The 17,784-nt window shown below is 36.2% G+C and overlaps 1 protein-coding gene across 1 annotated transcript in view; it reads left to right on the top strand.

The window, feature by feature from the left end:
* Positions 1–17,784, top strand: part of STARD9 (StAR related lipid transfer domain containing 9) — a 99,088-nt gene that overhangs the window by 2,995 nt on the left and 78,309 nt on the right. The window contains exon 4 of the mRNA XM_009950116.2: positions 1,974–2,090. Coding sequence (XP_009948418.2) covers positions 1,974–2,090 — 117 coding nt within the window. The remainder of the gene's footprint in view (positions 1–1,973; positions 2,091–17,784) is intronic.

Below are 17,784 nucleotides of genomic sequence, written 5' to 3'. Positions count from 1 at the left end.
AGAGCTCTGGAGCCAGCCCTCTGGTTTAGACTCTTGAACTACCTAAAGCTGCTGCAGCCCTTCACTAAATTAACAGAATTGAAGCAAAGCAATTTTGTGTTGTCAAACATGTTTCTGCTCAAAAGGCAAATAAATGAGCCGTGAGATTACTGTGGGGATCCTAGACGATGGATATATTTTGTAGTTCTTGTCTCCTTGCTCTTTATACCTGCAAGCAATCCAGTTGTTCTAGATTGCTGGTTCAAGAGAAATAATACATTAGGTTTTGAAGAGAAACCCTGGCAAAAAAATTGAATGAAAGGATTTGAACTATTTACCTTTTTCCATTATAATTATTTTTGTGTTGCCTAGAAGTACTTGTTTTTAAAGAGAAAAAGGGGGAAAAATGTTAGTGGTATGAGAGGTCTCCTGGATGTAAAATGTTGCTTATTTTCTCTCTTGAGGATTCGTAATCTGTGAGTTTTGTAAAGGGAGAAAGTTTGCTTTATGCATAAACTAAATTTAGACAGCCTTTGATGAATCCAAGTTAGTGTATAAATTAATATTCGTATGTTACTGTTCCCATTGTTGTATCTGGGGTAGGTGTGCTTTGTAGTTTGAAACAAACCCCTTCTCACCAGAAAGGTAACCACCTCTGTGATAAGGGACTGCTTTTCCACAGGTGGAGAGCTATGTTTTAAACTTTTTTTATTTTTACACGTTGCAATAGAAAGGCAGTGCTCCAGCTATCTTCTGCTTATTGCTGCAGAAAACCTAAGAAAATAAAAGGTAATTGCATAAAAATCTTTGAATTGTGACGTGTTGAAAATGCTATTGAAGATGATCAATAAGCTTGCTAAGATGTTAATTCTGACTAAAGGAAACCTTGGGTGTACTTAATTCAATGTGACAATTTTAAAATCATGCAGGGTTTAAAATACATGAAACCCCTTTACTTCAAAGATAATTTAAAATTATTTCTGTCCTCTTTCACTTTGCTCTTGGTTTAAAAAAACTAAACCAAAAAACCCCCCACCAAACCGCAAATGGATGGGCCTCTGTTAATTTTTACTGTAAACCTCACAGCTGGTGGCAGAGTTCGGTGCTTCCAGTGACCTTTATCCAGTAATCTGGCAGACAGCACAGTCACCCCTAGTTTTTAGGGCCATTACTGAAGTGGTTTGTTTAGGTACCAAGTTGTAATGAACCTTTTTTTCTGCTTATGTTATTGCAGACATCAATGTTACAATAAAGTTACTGATTAGGTCAGCATTACATGTGGATGGTGTTAATTTTGTGTAATGTTTTGGCTCGTTACTCTCCTTTGAGTAGGACAGCAAGGTATAGTTCCTGGTTCATAAGATTATCTGTTTTGTTACAAATCACTTGAGGAAGATCATACAGAAAAACTTACATGGTTCCCTTAATTTCAGTCACCATTTCTAACCATTGTGCTAGAAAGGCTTCACTGTCATTAGTACTAACCCGCAGTGGTTAATTTTGTAGTGTGCTGTGCCAGTGACAGAAGCATTAGCTTGCAACCATGACAAAGCAAAAGGGAAATGGAAGAAGAGACCTCTGTTTTCAACTATGCAGTGAGAAAATTGGTTTTGTTTTCTCACTTGGGGCCTCATTTCTGTGATGCAGTTCTCAGTGAAACAGAAGAATGACAGAGAAATATCGAAAAGGTTGTAGAGCTTTCCTGCCGATATGTAAATGTTATGAAGATTAACTAAATTATGTTTATGGAATACAGCCTGGAGAACCTTAGCTGTAGTAAATGAATCCTCCAGCAAAAGTGCTTCAGCAAGTCAGTCATTGATCTCTCTGCCTCAATCTGAGCATCAAAGAAAACTGAATAAAGAGAATAAACTATTTGCCATTCCTTTCCACAAGACAGATCCTAGATACACTTCCTGTTAGTTTTAAAATGCTTACTTTTTAGTCAGCTTCAAAGTGAATTGGTTTTTCTGTCTTTTTCCTTCTGTTGTCAGGTTGACAGTAGGCTTGATAGCACTTCGGACTCTAGAGAAAAGACTGTGGCTTTCAGCTTTGATTACTGCTACTGGTCAGTTGATCCTGAAGATCCAAAGTATGCATCTCAGGAAATGGTAAGTGATGCCGTTCTTCATATCTGTGTTTCCATCCTGTTTTGTCCTTTATAATCACATCTACAGGAAGAGACTGAGATGTAGGATACATAAAACTTCACTTTCCTTTCTGCCTGCATCTTTTTCTTTCTTTGTTTGTAATACCACAGTACTCGGTCCTTTTGCCTTAAGTAGGTGCAGTTTTGACGAGGGGATTGATGCACAGACTCCAGTCTGATGGATCGAAGACCTTTATTCTTTGCTACAGTGTCAGTATATACTTTTCTCTACTAGTCCACGCGCCACTAAGTAAGCTGTGATTAGTGTTCAGGCATTGTCCACGCGCCACTACCGCTAACCCCATTGGCTGCTATTTAGGAGGCTCACGGTCTAACGGTCTGCACCTGTTTACTACACTGTTCTCTTCCTTTACTCTTGTTTGAGGTTCAGGGCAGAAACTGCCTGAATCCTATTAACTCTTTCCATCCCTTCTCTCCTTATTCCTTCTCAATGCAACAATGCCTGGCCAGCTTCCAAAGGCCTCTGACTTACTGCTACACAGTATGACTGCAATACCCTTGTTTGTCAACTAATGCATGCTTTCATTAGATATGTTAACTTTAGTAGTGATCATTAATTGTGATGATCTGGGGACTGCAGCTTAGCAATGAGAATTTTGGGGGGGGATCAGATTCTAGAGGGAGAAAGCTCTGAAGTGAGAGTGTTGAGGTGATTCTGCTGAGAGCATCAATAGTGAAGTAATCACATCTTTAAATAACAGTAGTAAATTTTACTTACAGTATTTTGTCCTGAGCACTTTTCCTTGATAAAGCATCAGAAATCTCTTATAACTCATGGAGACTTCTCCCAGTTTGAAGATCAAAGGTTTAATTAAGAAAGAAGGTTGAAGGATTCAGTATTAGAAATAAGATACGATTACAAATTTTTGTTAATAAACAAGGAATTATTAAATCTACTACAAATAAATATAATGCATAGCAAATCTCTGTGAAGATTTCACTATGCATGCATACAATCACATATGTCGGCATTAAAATAAGTTTTTACTCTTGTTTTGTTTGTAGCGTTGTGTAATTTCATTTTTGTCTGTTGTCCATACAATTGTTGCTGAAATTTCGACCTGTATAACTGCGTTGTTTCTCACAGAAAGTATCATTTAAGGCCGAGCTAGTCCTATGAAATTTGTACTTCTGGTAGTGATGAGCACAGGATTGCTTTACTTTTGAGGGTCAACTTTTGAAAAACTATGAAATGTGGCAATAACCAGAACTATAGGTGAAATTCTTGACTCTGCTGTGTTTCCTTCTTGGTGTAGTAGTGTGGAAGAGGTTTTGGGAACTTGGGAGGTGCATTTAGTTTTTAAAAAAGAAAGATGTCTTTCAAAATTGCTCAGCACTGGATAAATTTCCATCTTGGAGATGACAAATAACAAATCTTTAAATGTTGCTGTTGGGGTTCCCGCCACCCTTTATCAAAATAAGCAAGTATGGCAATATTTTATGTTCTTTGTGAGTTTCTCTCATAATACACTTAGAAGTGTGCTTTGTAGAACTGTTGACAATACAGTTGGCTTTCTAGCTGAAATGGTTTAGCAGATGAAATGTTGATAAATACAGTTTGCCAAGTCAGTTTTATCTCTACTCAGTATGAAAAATTATCAGAACTGCCAAATGGAAACTATAAATGTTGGCTACAAAGTGCAAATTTTTGTTCTTGTTATTAAATACAAGTGCAATTGAAAAAGAATGTAAAATGCAACATAAACAGTGCAACTTCCTTGCTGGGACTAAGTAGGTATTTTGGATGCTGCGGAGAGCATTGTGTTACCATACAATGCAGTTTTGTCCAATAAAAACACTAAGGGGGAACATGAACTCCCTGGCCATAGAAAATTAAGTAATGGACCATAGTTTCCTTACTCATGCCTGATGCTGGCTGAAAGGACATCCAGTGCCGCTTCATGTAACCATTGGGTTACTGAGCCTTAGACAGACGTCTTTCGTGAGTTAAGAAAAGTTTAAAGATGGACTAGTCCTTTGAAAGGCCTAGGGTCAGGAGTGAATTTCTTGGGCTTTTTACCTGTCTTAGTGATTGTAGAACTGGTAAAGCATACTTTAAATGTCCTTGAGAAGAGGGCTGCTGCAATACTGCAATCTTACCATGCTTCTGTGCATTTGTCTGCCCCCTTGCACTAATGAATGAAGTTTATTGTACTAATTCCGTGTTTTGAATCATTACTTCAGTGCTGATCTTGAAGTTTCTAAGGTTCCTTACGGCAATGATGCTATCAGCAGCCAAAAGAGCTTTGGTAACACTGTCATCCAGTAAAAGCTTTCTTTCATAACTTGACCTTGGATCACTTTTTCCTTGAAGATGTCCTGCCAACTGTTATCACACGTGATTGGTGTATTGGTTGAGGATGAAAAGTAGATTGAAGTATCTGCCTTCGGGTTCATTTTTGTAGAGTGCTGTCTTTTAGTAAAATGTCTTTGTTTTGTTTTGTTTTGTTTTTTTGTCCTTTGGATTAGAGTATAAAAATGAAGTCTTTAGTTGTTAAGGGTTCTGTGACAATAAAACAATAGTGGGAGGGCTGAAAATTGTAGTGTTTGTGTAAAAAAAGATTTTTTAAAGATACAGATCTGCTTCTCTGAATACTTCTTACAGTTTCTTCCAGAGGTTAACATTTCTTACTTGAGGTCCTGGTTCCTTGCCTTCCAGAGATGTCTACACACAATGCATTTTAGTCCCTATATATTTTGATCATATTCTTCACAGGTACTTGCAACAGGCTTAAGTCACATATTTGTAAGTACTTTCAAATGTTTGGATTAAAAGTTCAGATTTATTGTTCTGGTTATAAAGATTGTGCTTTCTCTGCCACTGGTATTCTACTATTTGCCAAAATGGGAATATATGTTGCCCGCCTTGTTTGTTTTTCCTAATACATTCATGTTAACATTTCTTCTATTGCCTTTCTTAATTAAAAAGGTAGGGAAGGTATTTTTTTCACTTTAATTTGGGGAGAGCAGACCTTGCAATGCCGTAAACTGAAGAGGAACTGAACCAATTTAGTAAAATCTGCAATGCCCATGTGACGTAATATGCCTTTACTCTTTTTTTTTCTTTTTTTTTTGGTAGCACTGAAACTGGTGAGGTGACTTTTCCCTTCAAAAATCTGGAGCAAACAGTTAAAGAATATAAATTATTTTTAAGAATTGTTATTGTCTACATGTATTTTTAGGGCTGAATTTAAAAAATAGTTCTCACTTCACAATATATATGATCTTCCTCAATTGGCATTACATAAATAACATAAGCCTCCTCATATCTTTGAAAAGAGGGAAGTTTGCTAAATTAAAAACAAAGCTGATTTGAGTTCTATATTTGTCTCCTAACTGTAGTGAAATGTGAAGCTACATAGGGTTTCTAATAATGACCTAGTAATTTATAAGCTTAATTCAGAAGTTTAATCATAGCGGTCTGAATTCTTAGCCTTCCTTTTAAAAGTTACATAAATTCCTTACAAAATATAAGATTTTTACATAGTTCAGCTATACAAGTATTCGTTTTCCAAATAAGCTGAATGCCTAATTTTACAATGTGAGCTCTGGTTTTTAGGTGGCCAGTTTGAGATCATTGAGCCTGTTGCTTTTGTTTTCTGACTGGGCAGTTGAATACTTCCCATTGATATTGAGCTGAGGTTTTCATCTGCTTTCACAGATGCGCAGTTCTTTCCAAAGGGAAGTCTACCATCTCTTTTTAAAGACAATTTGGTTTTTATCTAAGTGGATTTGTTGGTGCATAAACAGAATAGGAATTGAGAAATACCCTAAGGGAAGAGTCACTGGCTAAGTCAACTGGAGCTAACAGCCACTAAAGAAAGAAGGAAAGTTAATAGATGTGCTGAATCCTTCTAAGTACAGACAGGTGAACCAGGCATTAGGACTTCATGACAGAGAGAAAGAAACTGAGTATCAAAAAATTGTGTGGGACCAGCAAAAGAACAGGTAAGAAATAAATATGAATTCAGGACAGGGACAGAACATTTGATGGGCAAAATATGAAATGAGAAACAAAAGGGAATTCTTAAAGGTTATAGGCATTTAAGAGAAAAAGGTCATGAATGTTTTTTCTAATCTTAACTCTGCAATTTATTACATGGTTATAGATGAGGGAATAGTTTTTCCAAACCATCACTCTTAAGATAAAGTTATACTCTTAAAAAAACCCAAAACCATCCAAAAAACCAAACCAAAAGAGAAAACCAAAACCAACTAAAAAACAACCAAACAAAAAACCACACTCCCAAAAAACCCACAAGAAACTGTAATACTTCTGAAGATGTTAATTTTCCTGCTATTTTTGAGTCAGATGGTTCGTTTTTCTCTGTGTTGTATTGCTAAAGGATTAGTTTAGTCTCGTGGAGGGAGAATGCTGAGTGTCTGCACCTGGGCTTTGCATACAATGAAGTAGTTTCACCATGTCTTCCTGCATTCTTCTATTAAAGTTTTTCTGGGAGGTGAATTTGGTGCTATACAAAACCTTCTTTAGTAAAGGGGGATGTTTTGTGTAAAAATGACTATTGCTTCCTTCTCCCTTGCCCCTTTCCTTCACAGATGTCTTCAGGAAGCTCTGTGTAGTTCAGAATTGTTTTCAGAGGACAATGTTGGAAATCTGTCACTCTTTGGCAGTTGTGTAATGATGGAATTATCCTTTAAAAAAGATTAATGACTTATTTCCATTTTGCAGTAAAAATACTGGGTGATAATGATATTGTAATGGTATTTAGGGTTATAATTTTTATTCTTACAGGCAGATTCAGGCTTGCTGTTTCATTCTGCTGGGTGAATAGGGTAGTTAATATGTAGATGCTTTGAGATGTTCATAGTTGTCCCGCAAACAAACATCTAAACTTATTTAAATTTAATTTTTTTTTCTGGCATAGAACAGTCTGTTTCAGTCTTTTGAGTTTCCTTTGTATAACCTAAAATAGCTTGTAATGAATCTTTCCTCAAGTCTGTTTTAGCTCCAGCAAGCAAAGGAAAAAGTTTAAAACAGTTGCAAAACTTAAGTAAATGCCCATTTAAATCCTAGTGACAAAAAAAAAAAAATTCCATTTAATGTAATGCAAGCACAGTTAAAGAAAATCTTAAGGGTATTCTGCACAAGGGTATTCTTAAGGCTACAAGAACACATGCAAACATTAAGTATTCTTGTAGCTGGTTGTTATAGCCTCAAACCTCAGCTTCCCTCCAGCCATCCTACCCATCCGGTTATTGTGCCTGCACAGTAACGGTGGTGGGCAGGCTGACCCACAGGATATACAAGCAGGTATTTACACACAGCAGTTGCCATAGATAGCTGATGTGTAGCAATCTGTTCCTTTTGATAAGGGGAATACGTCCCATGACTAATAGGCTTTGAATAGTAGAGATAGTAATATCCAGAAAAGTGTTTAAGAGCCCAACTTGCGCTGATTTCAGTGGGATCCAAACCTCCAGCTGGGTTTTATTGAAATGCTTTTTGTAGATCTCAAGCTTAGCTTTTGTACTTGTGCATCAGTTAAATGGAGATGACAACGTTTATAAGGGAAAACATAATTTAGGCTTTAGAATTTTTACCTCAGGCTTTCAAAAGAACAAAATAAATTATATTCATATTGATCAAGGAATTTCACACTTCTGGGCTTGACTTGATAAGGATTTCATTTTGGTTTGGCATAGTATATTAGGTTTATGCAGGTTTGAATATTCCTTCAGTGTCTCTCTGAATATTATAATTTTCAGTAGTGCTGTGACCCTCATATGACCTTCTAAGACGCAATCATAAAGGCACTGAACCTAAAGGCCATGACCAAACAAAAAAACTGTCTTTGAGGTAAATCTAAGAAATATGAGAGTGCATAGAGGTTGTTGTAAACAGCTGAGTGATGATATATTCTTGCATATTTTTCCCTGAAAGAGTACATTGCTTTTTTTGATTAGAAGCGTCTGGCTATCAAAAAAAAAAAAAAAAATTGATTTCAAGATTTCATATGGATTTCCCTGTATGTGGAGGTTGCACTCTGATTTGTCACATGAGGAAAGTATTATCTTAATGAATCAGGACGGGTTTACAGTGAGAAAGCACTGACAGTATGAAAACAGATGTTATTACAAATGTCAGTAACTGCTCCCAATTTTTTGACCATCTCACCCCCCAGCCTCACATTCTTCAGCACTGGCTTACTAACGTAAGTGAAAGAACAACTGTGATTCTCTTTTTGGTGAACTTTTACTGAGGGTTTTACAAGACTGTTCAAAGCAAGACAGTGAATTAAATTAGAGGTTGTTTATTTCTAAACTTTATATAACAAGTAACACGGATTTTCTTTGCCTGTCTGTCCATTGCAAATGTGTACTAGAAGAACTCCTTTCTGTTATCTAATTATTTCTGTCTTTTGTGTATAAATATATTCATTGGCAAGATTGGGTTTTATTCTGTGCTCTAAAGGCAGAAGTGGGGATTACTGATGGCTCATGTGAGTGAATGCACATGACCCCTATAAACAGATTTTTCCATTTCTTAGTTGTTTTAAAATTAAAACCGTAATTGCTTTTCATCACATTTGACTTCCCAGAACAGTTGTGTTTCATACTACTTCCAGCTAAGAAAAGTAGCTGGGAAAAGGGGCAGACAGGCAGATGATTTTCTTGACTCCTTGTCAGAGCATAAGTGAAAAGCAAATAGAAGAAGAAACAGATATATTTTTTTAATATGCAAGATCTTCAATATGGCACTAGGTTTTGGGTTGGTTTATTTTGGTGGTTTTTTGTTTGTTTGTTTTACGTGTTAATTGAAAAAGTTTAGAGAAGTTATACAACAGTATTGTTTGGAAGCAAAACATTGCAACATACTTTCCAACCCTTCATCAGGCTGACTCACTGTACTTGCTTTTTTTTTTTTTTTTTTTTAAATGTAAAACTTGTCACACTTTTGAAGAACTTTAACTGAGACCTGTCCTTTCTAAGCTGAGTTTGTGACACTTCTATGCCTCCATACATGTCCTGGGAGATTCAAGTTTTTAATTGTCTTGTGAATTCTCAAGACAAATTCAAAATCTGTTGTCTAGCATATGCAGTTAATTCTAAAAATTATAACATAATAAAGCTCTAATTTAAATGTCTTGAAAAATCCTTCAATTTGTTCTCTTTCTCTCCCTCCTCTTTGTTTTGGTGTAAAAGGAGGGAGAAACAGGAGGCGGTGGCTGTGGGTGTAAATGGCATTTTTGCATGAAATATTTGAAAAGCAGTAAGCATTCCATCCACAAGATTTTTTTTTTCTCCAACCCGGAGTGAGAGAGGAATGAAAAGGAGAGTGTGCTATAAGAAAAAGACTTTTTATGCAATAATTGGATCAGTATATAACGGATTATGATGGAGGGAGGGAAACAACTGTGAGTGCAGGCTATATATCTTCTGCCAGCAACACAGCTGCTGTGTTCAGTTCATGATCGAATAAGGTCATTCTTTCTGGCTATACCAAGGTTTCTTTGCAGAAAACTTCTCTGGGAATTATTGTGAGTAATTGCAAAATTCAAAGCAGACTTTATTGGAAGACAAAAAAGAATCAAGTTGATTTTCAATTTATGATGCATAACATCAAAACCATTGTATTTTGGGGAGACAAAAGTTAGTTTTAAAGAGCTGAGGCACTGAGTTAATAGATAGAGATAATTATATAGTCATATACATTCGTATGCAACTATAATTTAATGCAGATACATTTCAAGTATGAAGCCTAAACAGGACTACACAGGAAAGAAGTAAGCAGAATATTGGTAACAATTGAGGGAAATCAGTAACCTTTTCACAGACAATGAAATGAGACATTTTCCAACTGTTCAGTCTGCTAGTGCTCATGTGCACTCATTCCCTTTCCCTGATAGGCACTGACTGTTGCTTACTAGATACACAGAGCACATCCTTTACAGTAAGCAGGCAGTATAATTAGCTAAATAATTTTGAAAGGATCTGTAAGTGCATTCAGCAACTTAGTAGAAAAAGAGAATAACCAGTTCTTCAGGTTGCCAGTTGTGCCTGTTGCAGTGAACCTGCACATTCACAGTCTGTTTGCTTCTATAAACCTTGTGATTTTTGCGTGTCTTACAAGTGAAAGCAAAAACTTGGTACTGGTGACCTGCAAACTTTCTGAAGTAACTTAACAGCATATGGCCATTTGGAAGAATGTTTTGGGTTTTTTAAATTAACTTTTAGTGATGGAGATGTATTAAAAAAAATAATAAATTCTGTTACATAGATAACCTGTATACAGATGTTTATTGTTCTTTCTTACTTGCAGATGAACATTCACAGTTTAGATTCCTCTGTGTAATGATACCACAGTCTTTTGTCTGTGCTCATAGAGTTGTGATATTTTTTTCTTCTTTTAATCTCATATGAGGACCATTCCTTACCCTTTCTGTTTTGTGAGCAGGTTCCCTTGTTAATCTGCAAGTATTTCCACAGCATGACTGGACGCAGAATGGAAGGTCATATTCATGGTGATTCCAAGGTAGCAGATTGATCCAAGATTAGTTTTTAACCTGTAGTGGCTTTTCTCCAATCTTAGCAATGTTGTGTGAATAACTTCAGTTATACTGGTCTTTTGGGAACTGAAATAACTGAAAAATTAGTCTGAACTTTAACTAAGTCTCCAAGGTCATACTGGTCTGTGAGTTGTGTAGTCACTGGGTGGAAGGATGCTGATAGAGTTTTAGTAGGAGACCGGTCCAGGTTTGGGGATTTTATTTTATGGGTTTTGGGTTTGTTTTTTTTTTTTAGCAGGCAGTTGACTTATGAAAGATTTTGTTGCACAGGACTGTACTAGCATTAAATAGTGAGATACATTTATTGCAGCAGCTGTGATCAAGTTCAACATGGCCATTTTGTTTATTTCTGAAAATGTGCCATGTTTTTGACATGTTGCAGCCGTGAGATTGGACTTGCATGCATAAGTAGCTAAAGCCTGAAAAACCTAAATAATACACATCCCCTGTATCACTGTATATTAAAGTGTTTGGTATGAACAGCAATTGTTCCTTTATATTATTGAAAAAACCCAGCCCTTCCCTTTTTTATAGATTTATTGCTTGCTTTATTTATCTTCACTAGTAGCTAACTTTTATATTCTTCTGTTAACTAAGATGATATGCCTCAGAGAGATGTGTGTGTGGCCTTGAACACAAACTGAATGAGTCATCCTTTTGGCTGGATCTGAGCACCTGCATGTTGACTCCCAATTCTCTTTTGCTTTAATCAACAAAAAGTCTGCCCTTGAGAGCTGATGTGTGAAAAGCAAAATTAACATCTCTGTTCAGTTGTGGCTTTCTGCTAAAGTAGATTCTGTTGGCAGTGCTCCTAAATTGCACAACAAAGAGTGAAGATGAATAAAATTAATTCAGTCTAGAAACATTTACAGTAGCCTCAGCACGTCAAAATTGAAATTCTGAGTGTCAGTTTAGGGTTCGTTACCCCCAGATGTATATGCTGTTAGGGATAGGTTCTCAGTCTTTATAACTTCAGTGTTATAATGTCAGGACATTCTCAGCTGAAGTGGGGGAGATGATGTTCCGTATCTTAAATTGGCAAATGTATTGTGAAGTATGTCTTGCCAGACTATATCACGGTCAGGTGAAATAGTTGATTAATAAGTTTTGGAATGGACCATTTGACTCAATCCTTGATGGTTAGTTTATAGTCCAGAGACGCTGAATGGCAATGAATGTTTTCCTGATTTTTTTTTTGTGTGTGTGCCTGTAAGGACTGACTTGCTTTCAAATGACAGCTATTCATTTTAAGATAGGTCTCAACTTCTGCTCTACTGTTGCTGCAAGTGTTTTCCATTCTGAATTTTCAGACATCTCTCTCCCCCACACACATAAATCTTTAAGAGTGTGTATACATGGATTGTATTATCAATACTATGTGCCTTTACAGTATTGTTGGCAGATTTTCTTATAAAGAAAAGAGTGAGTCTCTAAAGAGTATGTATGTGCTTCATCCCATGTGACAGACCTACAAATAAAACATCAGATCTGAAAAATTGAATCTAAGGAACTGTAAGGATCCAGCCCAGAATTTGGCCTACCTCATTTTCTTATATGTATAGATTATTTTTTAATTTTATTATTATTTTATAGACAGAGGTGAGTAATGGGTAAGTAAAGCCTTCTCTAGTTAGCATTGGAGAAGCAGAGGTAGAAAATTGCAGGGAATTATTTATTCAATTTAAAGAAGGTGTACTTTCACAGAGGTTATATTTGTACTTCATGTGTGATTTTGGAAAAAGAACTGTTCATCTCTCTAAGCTTTTGTTTCATTTGGTATAGGACTAAAAAGAAGAGGAGCTCACATTACTGGTGCAAGACTTCTTTATGCCTTTTGTTTTGGTGGCTTAAGTTTTCTGAGACCATAAATATTTTGCCCAGATCTGTTGATTTTAGTAAAAGATCTTTCAAGGTATGTTTAAATTGGGCTTCAGCAAAGCAACGTCTAGGAAAGAACCAATTGCTTTGAAGGAGAACAGAACAGAAGAGACATGTCTTGTCTTGTGTTAGGTTTTGCTGAGTGTGTTCTACTGTGATAGCAGAAAATGGATTTGAGTAACTGCTCATAGACTTAGGAATAGGTAAGCTTTTTTTGGCTAGAACAACAATGTTGAAAGCTTCATGGGTAATACTTTTTTTTTTTTTTTAATCCTTGTTGTGGAAGAATGAGGTTTTCTGAAGGATTTTAAAGGCTAAAAATATCTCAAAGTGATGATTCCCTGTGTTTTGAAGCAAGGCCTATCGGAGCTGTCTATGACCTTCACAGTAAAGACCACAATAATCATTTTGCCAATGACCAATAAATGTAACCTAAGCTCTTAAAAGAAAGATCTTTTGATCATGCTTCCATGGTGCCCTGAAAGCACATATTCCTCTGGGACAGGAGAGGTACATCTACAAATTCCATCTGCAGAATAGAAAAGTGCTGTTTAGCTAGTGATGTTGTGAGCCACATGCTTGGGTTTGCCTCACTTTGGGCTTTGGGCTTCTGCACTCCCTCTAACACGTCATCTCATTAGCTAGGACAAAGGTTGGACTCTATCTTGAAGGTCTCTTCCAGCCAAAATTGTTCTATGATTCTATGATCTCCAGGACCTTCTTGTACCAGCGTTATTGCTGATGGTGATGGTGGGTAACTCAGGTTACCCTGCATCATGTATGTCACGCGTAAAGTCATCACGCTGCTCTAATAAATGACAGTGCTCTAAGGCCATTTTCTTTCCTAGTCTATCTTATTTTGATGCTTTTAGTTGCATCCTGTTTCTTAATGACTGAAAGTAACAGCCAGAGTAGCTCATGAATGACTAATGTATTTTTTTAATTGCTGCATGTTGCAGCCTTTTTCCTAATAGCACACAAGTTCTGCTTTGAAATGTATGAGTGTCTGAATTCAGTGACCTTTCCATTAGCTATACAAAATGCGAAACCTACTTGCTTTTATCTTTTCTTTTTTTTTTTCCTGTTGCGATTTGCCTTTTGATTTTGATTAGAACTAAAAGCATTTCTCATAACTGCTTTGAAATAGGAAAAAAGGTGGAATCATGTTAAACATCTAGAGAGAGTTGATATGAATTTATTATTGAAGCAGTGAGTTTTTCTCATATTCCAGCACTTAGTCTTAAATTCCAATCAAGTGAAAAGGTTTGTTGGAGCTAGTTAGCATTTTAAAGCCAAAAATCATCTCAATTCTGTAATGATTGGGAAATGTTCTAGGCCACAATATGAGGCTGTTACTTGTTCCTTTTTATTTTTTTGCCAGCCAACGTTGTTATATTTTTTATTTATTTTTAATGTGTCTTGTAACTCTAAACCAAGAGATTTACACTGATTTTTTTTTCAGCTCATATTCAGAAAATTAGCAACCTTCTTGGTTCCTATATATGGAGAATGAGATAATTTAAAGCCTAGATTTAAGTAGCTTTTAATATTTTTCAACTTAAAAAAATCATCAGAAACTCAAAAAACCTGACAATGTATTAAAGATACATTTAGCCTGAAATCACAAAGATTTCAGAGGACTGTAGAAATTTGCTTCCAGCTCTTCATGCTTTCCTCCTTTACATCATTTCTGTGTGTTTGACTCTGCTTGGTACAACACAAAGCTTTTATTGTCTCGCATCCTACTGCATGTCATTTGCATAAATTTATTGCTTATTACAGTATATGGAATGTAATCTTTTTGTATTCCATTATTATGAATGTCATTGGCATGTTGAGTCAAACAAGAGAGCAAAAGAGATTAGAAGTTCACCTTTTGCTCCTCCTTTTATTAACCTGGAGTTGGTGCTTTTTTCTTCATAGCAAACTGAGGCTCTATCTGTACTAGTAAATAAAACGGCCCCATTTAACGCCCCCCATTTAAGGGGATATTTCCCAAGCACTGCAGCTTCACCATCTATACTGCTAAATTGTTAGTCTCGTTCCTGGTACTTCTGTTTGGGCTGGGATAGCTGGTTCTTCTCCTAACAGTTTCTAGGCACAGTCCAGGAATGGGCAGGGACCGTGACCAGTCCTGACTGGCAGTTTGCATGTGGACACCCTGCTTTGGAGCCTGAGAGTACTTGATAGTATGAACATAGGCTGGTCTGTGTCATGTGAGCTGGACAAGTTTAGGTCACTAGTGTTGCAGCTGTAATTGCCTGGTGCTGTCAGATGTGTGTGTAGCACTGTTCAGGAAGTGATACTGAAGTTATCACTTGGAGAAGGGACAGTGTTTTTCGCACACATGCCTCTGCCTCTGTCTTCCCAGCTTTGTGGGATGGAAAAAAAAAAAACCCACAAATTTATATTGGTGTTATACCTGACTGCATCTCTGTGGGGTAGAAGATAGCCTGCAGTGTGTAACCACCAGTGGACCTAAAGCTGTGTTGGGAGCTGGTTGAAGAGTTCTGTTCCCAGCAGAGGGATTAGGGGTGAAGTTAATTATAGGGACTGACATTTGTTGCACACAGGTTAGCACCTTTGTTTTAGTGGCTGTACTTCGTAGTAAGCATTGACAGGCATTAAGAACTTTTTTTTTTAATACGCTATCCATGAGACGTCTAGCAGCATGCATGTTGTGATGTTGTTCTGGGGCTGATGCAGTTGGGAAAGAACCTGGAAGCCCCTCTTACAGCTAGACTCAGTATAAATCCTTTTGCTGTGTCTGTAGGCCAGCCCTTGAGAGTCCTTGCAGCTTTTGTTTTAAAGACGGATTTACCATTAGAGCTGATTCTGTACAGCACACCTGCACTGTGCAATATTGTGCATTTATTCACTGATTCAGGCACCTGACATCTCATCTGAGAACAAGAGGGCATATTCTTTAGCATATCTATACACTGTCAGAGATCTCTGAAAATTTCTACAGTGATCTCTACCTTTGTTCTGTATTGTTCCATCCTCCTGATGATTGTTTTTGCTACTGTTACAGATACAGAAATATTTCTCAGACTCAAGTCTTTTTTTGCCTAAAGAAAATAGGATAGGAGGCAGGAAGAGAGATGAGACAAAAATAGGACATAATTAACACATTTGAGGTGGTGAACAGCTGCTATTTAAAATAAAAATGTTTGTTCAAGGAACATTAATAAGAAATAAAAGGCTAGGCTGGGCACAGACAACAATTTGTCACTTGAAGGAAAGAGACTATTCATTAGGTCTTTTTTTTTTTTTTCTTTTTTTTTTTTTTTTCTTCTAAGAACTAGCCTTAAGAGGATGTTACAGAAGCTCAGGCTGCAAGGTAAGTCCTTGTAGCCATTTCCATCCCAGGCGCAGCTTGCAAATAATCTATGTAATATTTCAAAAGCACAGAAGATGCTCAAGTACAGAATTGACCCCTCCCTCCATTTTTTCCTTCCAGAAGGAATGACATAAGTTGTAGTTGCTTCTAATATTAAAAAAAAAGTATTGTTACTATCTACCAAAAGGTTTTTACGTGTCATAAATTTATTACAGTCAGCAACGTAAGCACCGATGCCTTTATTTGCAAAGCATCAATAAAATTTACTTTCGATTTGCGGTGCAGTTAGCAACTGTATAATGTTATTAATGAGGCAGCATGAGTTATACACCTTTATTTTGAGAAATAATCCACATAGGAACTGGAGAATGTTTTCAATATATTTGTCTGAAATATCTTCATGTGAAGTGTTCTCTTGTTCAGTTTAAAATTGGGTAAAATTTGTGGGATGCAAACATTTATCTATGCTGCACTTCCTAAACAGTCCAGTAACTATGCAGTTCATGTATATTCCTTTTTTCTAATAAAAATTAATATAGGGTTTTTGTGGTCTTTTAAATGGGAGAGCTGTATAGTGATTTGCTAGAATTGCACTTGCAATATATTTAAAATTATACTGGCAATTAATGAGTAAGGAAGCATCTTGAAATAATGAAATTATTAATGTAATTAAAATAATGACATGAAATAATGCAGTTTGAAAATATTTTGCCATAATTTTAACTTCTTTTTTTTCTGTTTTTACATACCTTGGAATAAAAACATGCTTAACAGAAGAGGATCCAGGGAGAGAAACTATTTGATAATGGAAATTCGGAGGAAACAATAATATACATAGGAGAGTATAAAAAAAGTATGCTTTTAAAAATCCTTTCCAACTCAGGCTTTGACTTTTTAAAAAATGGTTGAGGAACTAATAAATAATTGTTACAAGTGAAATGCTCTAATTTATACAGAGCACTGTGCCACTTTGACCTCTTTGTGCAGCTTTGATCAAAGCTGGCAGCCATTTTTTGAAACAAGCGCCCAGAATCTGCAACTGTAGAGCAGACTATACAGATGTTGAATTAAGAAACCAGATGTTTCTGTTATAAGTCATTACACTGAAAATAGAGAAGCCGGAGCTGAATTCCCATGGACATAGATGTCTTAAACAGCACAGTTGTCTGAAAATCACCCGGGGACTTTGGCACGTGGTCGTGATATTTGATGCTCTTCTGAAATAGAAACAATAGTCTCTAATAACTCAATTTCTAATTAGGTCAATGATGCAACCGTGCACTAAAAGAGAAAATAGTGGATGTACAAATATGGATGATTAGGCTGTCATATTCCAGTACATCTTCAGGTTGTATGTGAACCTTTCTTTTTCTGAATCAGTTTAATGTAATAAAACAGATGTATTAAAAAAGAGTTAAGGGGCATTTATTTAAAATGTATTGATTTAACATATGGTCAGTACAATAAACTTATTTTGGACAGAACTGGCAATGTAAGTTACAAATTCTAAGTGACAAAATGTATACCTCCTCATAAATGATATTGCACCAACACATTGGCAAGTCTGTGTAGAAGGGTGGACGTAAATACAGTAATATCTTGCATTTCAATCCTTTTTAAATCACTTATTTTGAACCTCCAGTTCTCTGCTCATTGCTTGCTCATTTCTTGCCCATTTTAATGTGCTGCATAGCACAATTTTAATTTGTAAAGAAATAAAATTTAATGCATCTTCAGCTTGGAAGAACTTTAAATCAATGCTGATGAAATTTCTTCCTTCCATCTCATTTTAAAAGGAAAAACAAACCTACCTTCACATGTTTTGTTAGTCAAGGATAAAATTATGCTGTTTTTCTTAGACAATCAAATGTGTTCCTCTGAATATT

This window comes from Leptosomus discolor, chromosome 3, assembly GCF_034619465.1.
Source record: "Leptosomus discolor isolate bLepDis1 chromosome 3, bLepDis1.hap2, whole genome shotgun sequence".
In the NCBI taxonomy this organism is placed as follows: Eukaryota; Metazoa; Chordata; class Aves; order Leptosomiformes; family Leptosomidae; genus Leptosomus; species Leptosomus discolor.
The sequence above is the reverse complement of the archived record's forward strand: the minus strand, read 5'-3'. Positions and strand labels throughout refer to the sequence as shown.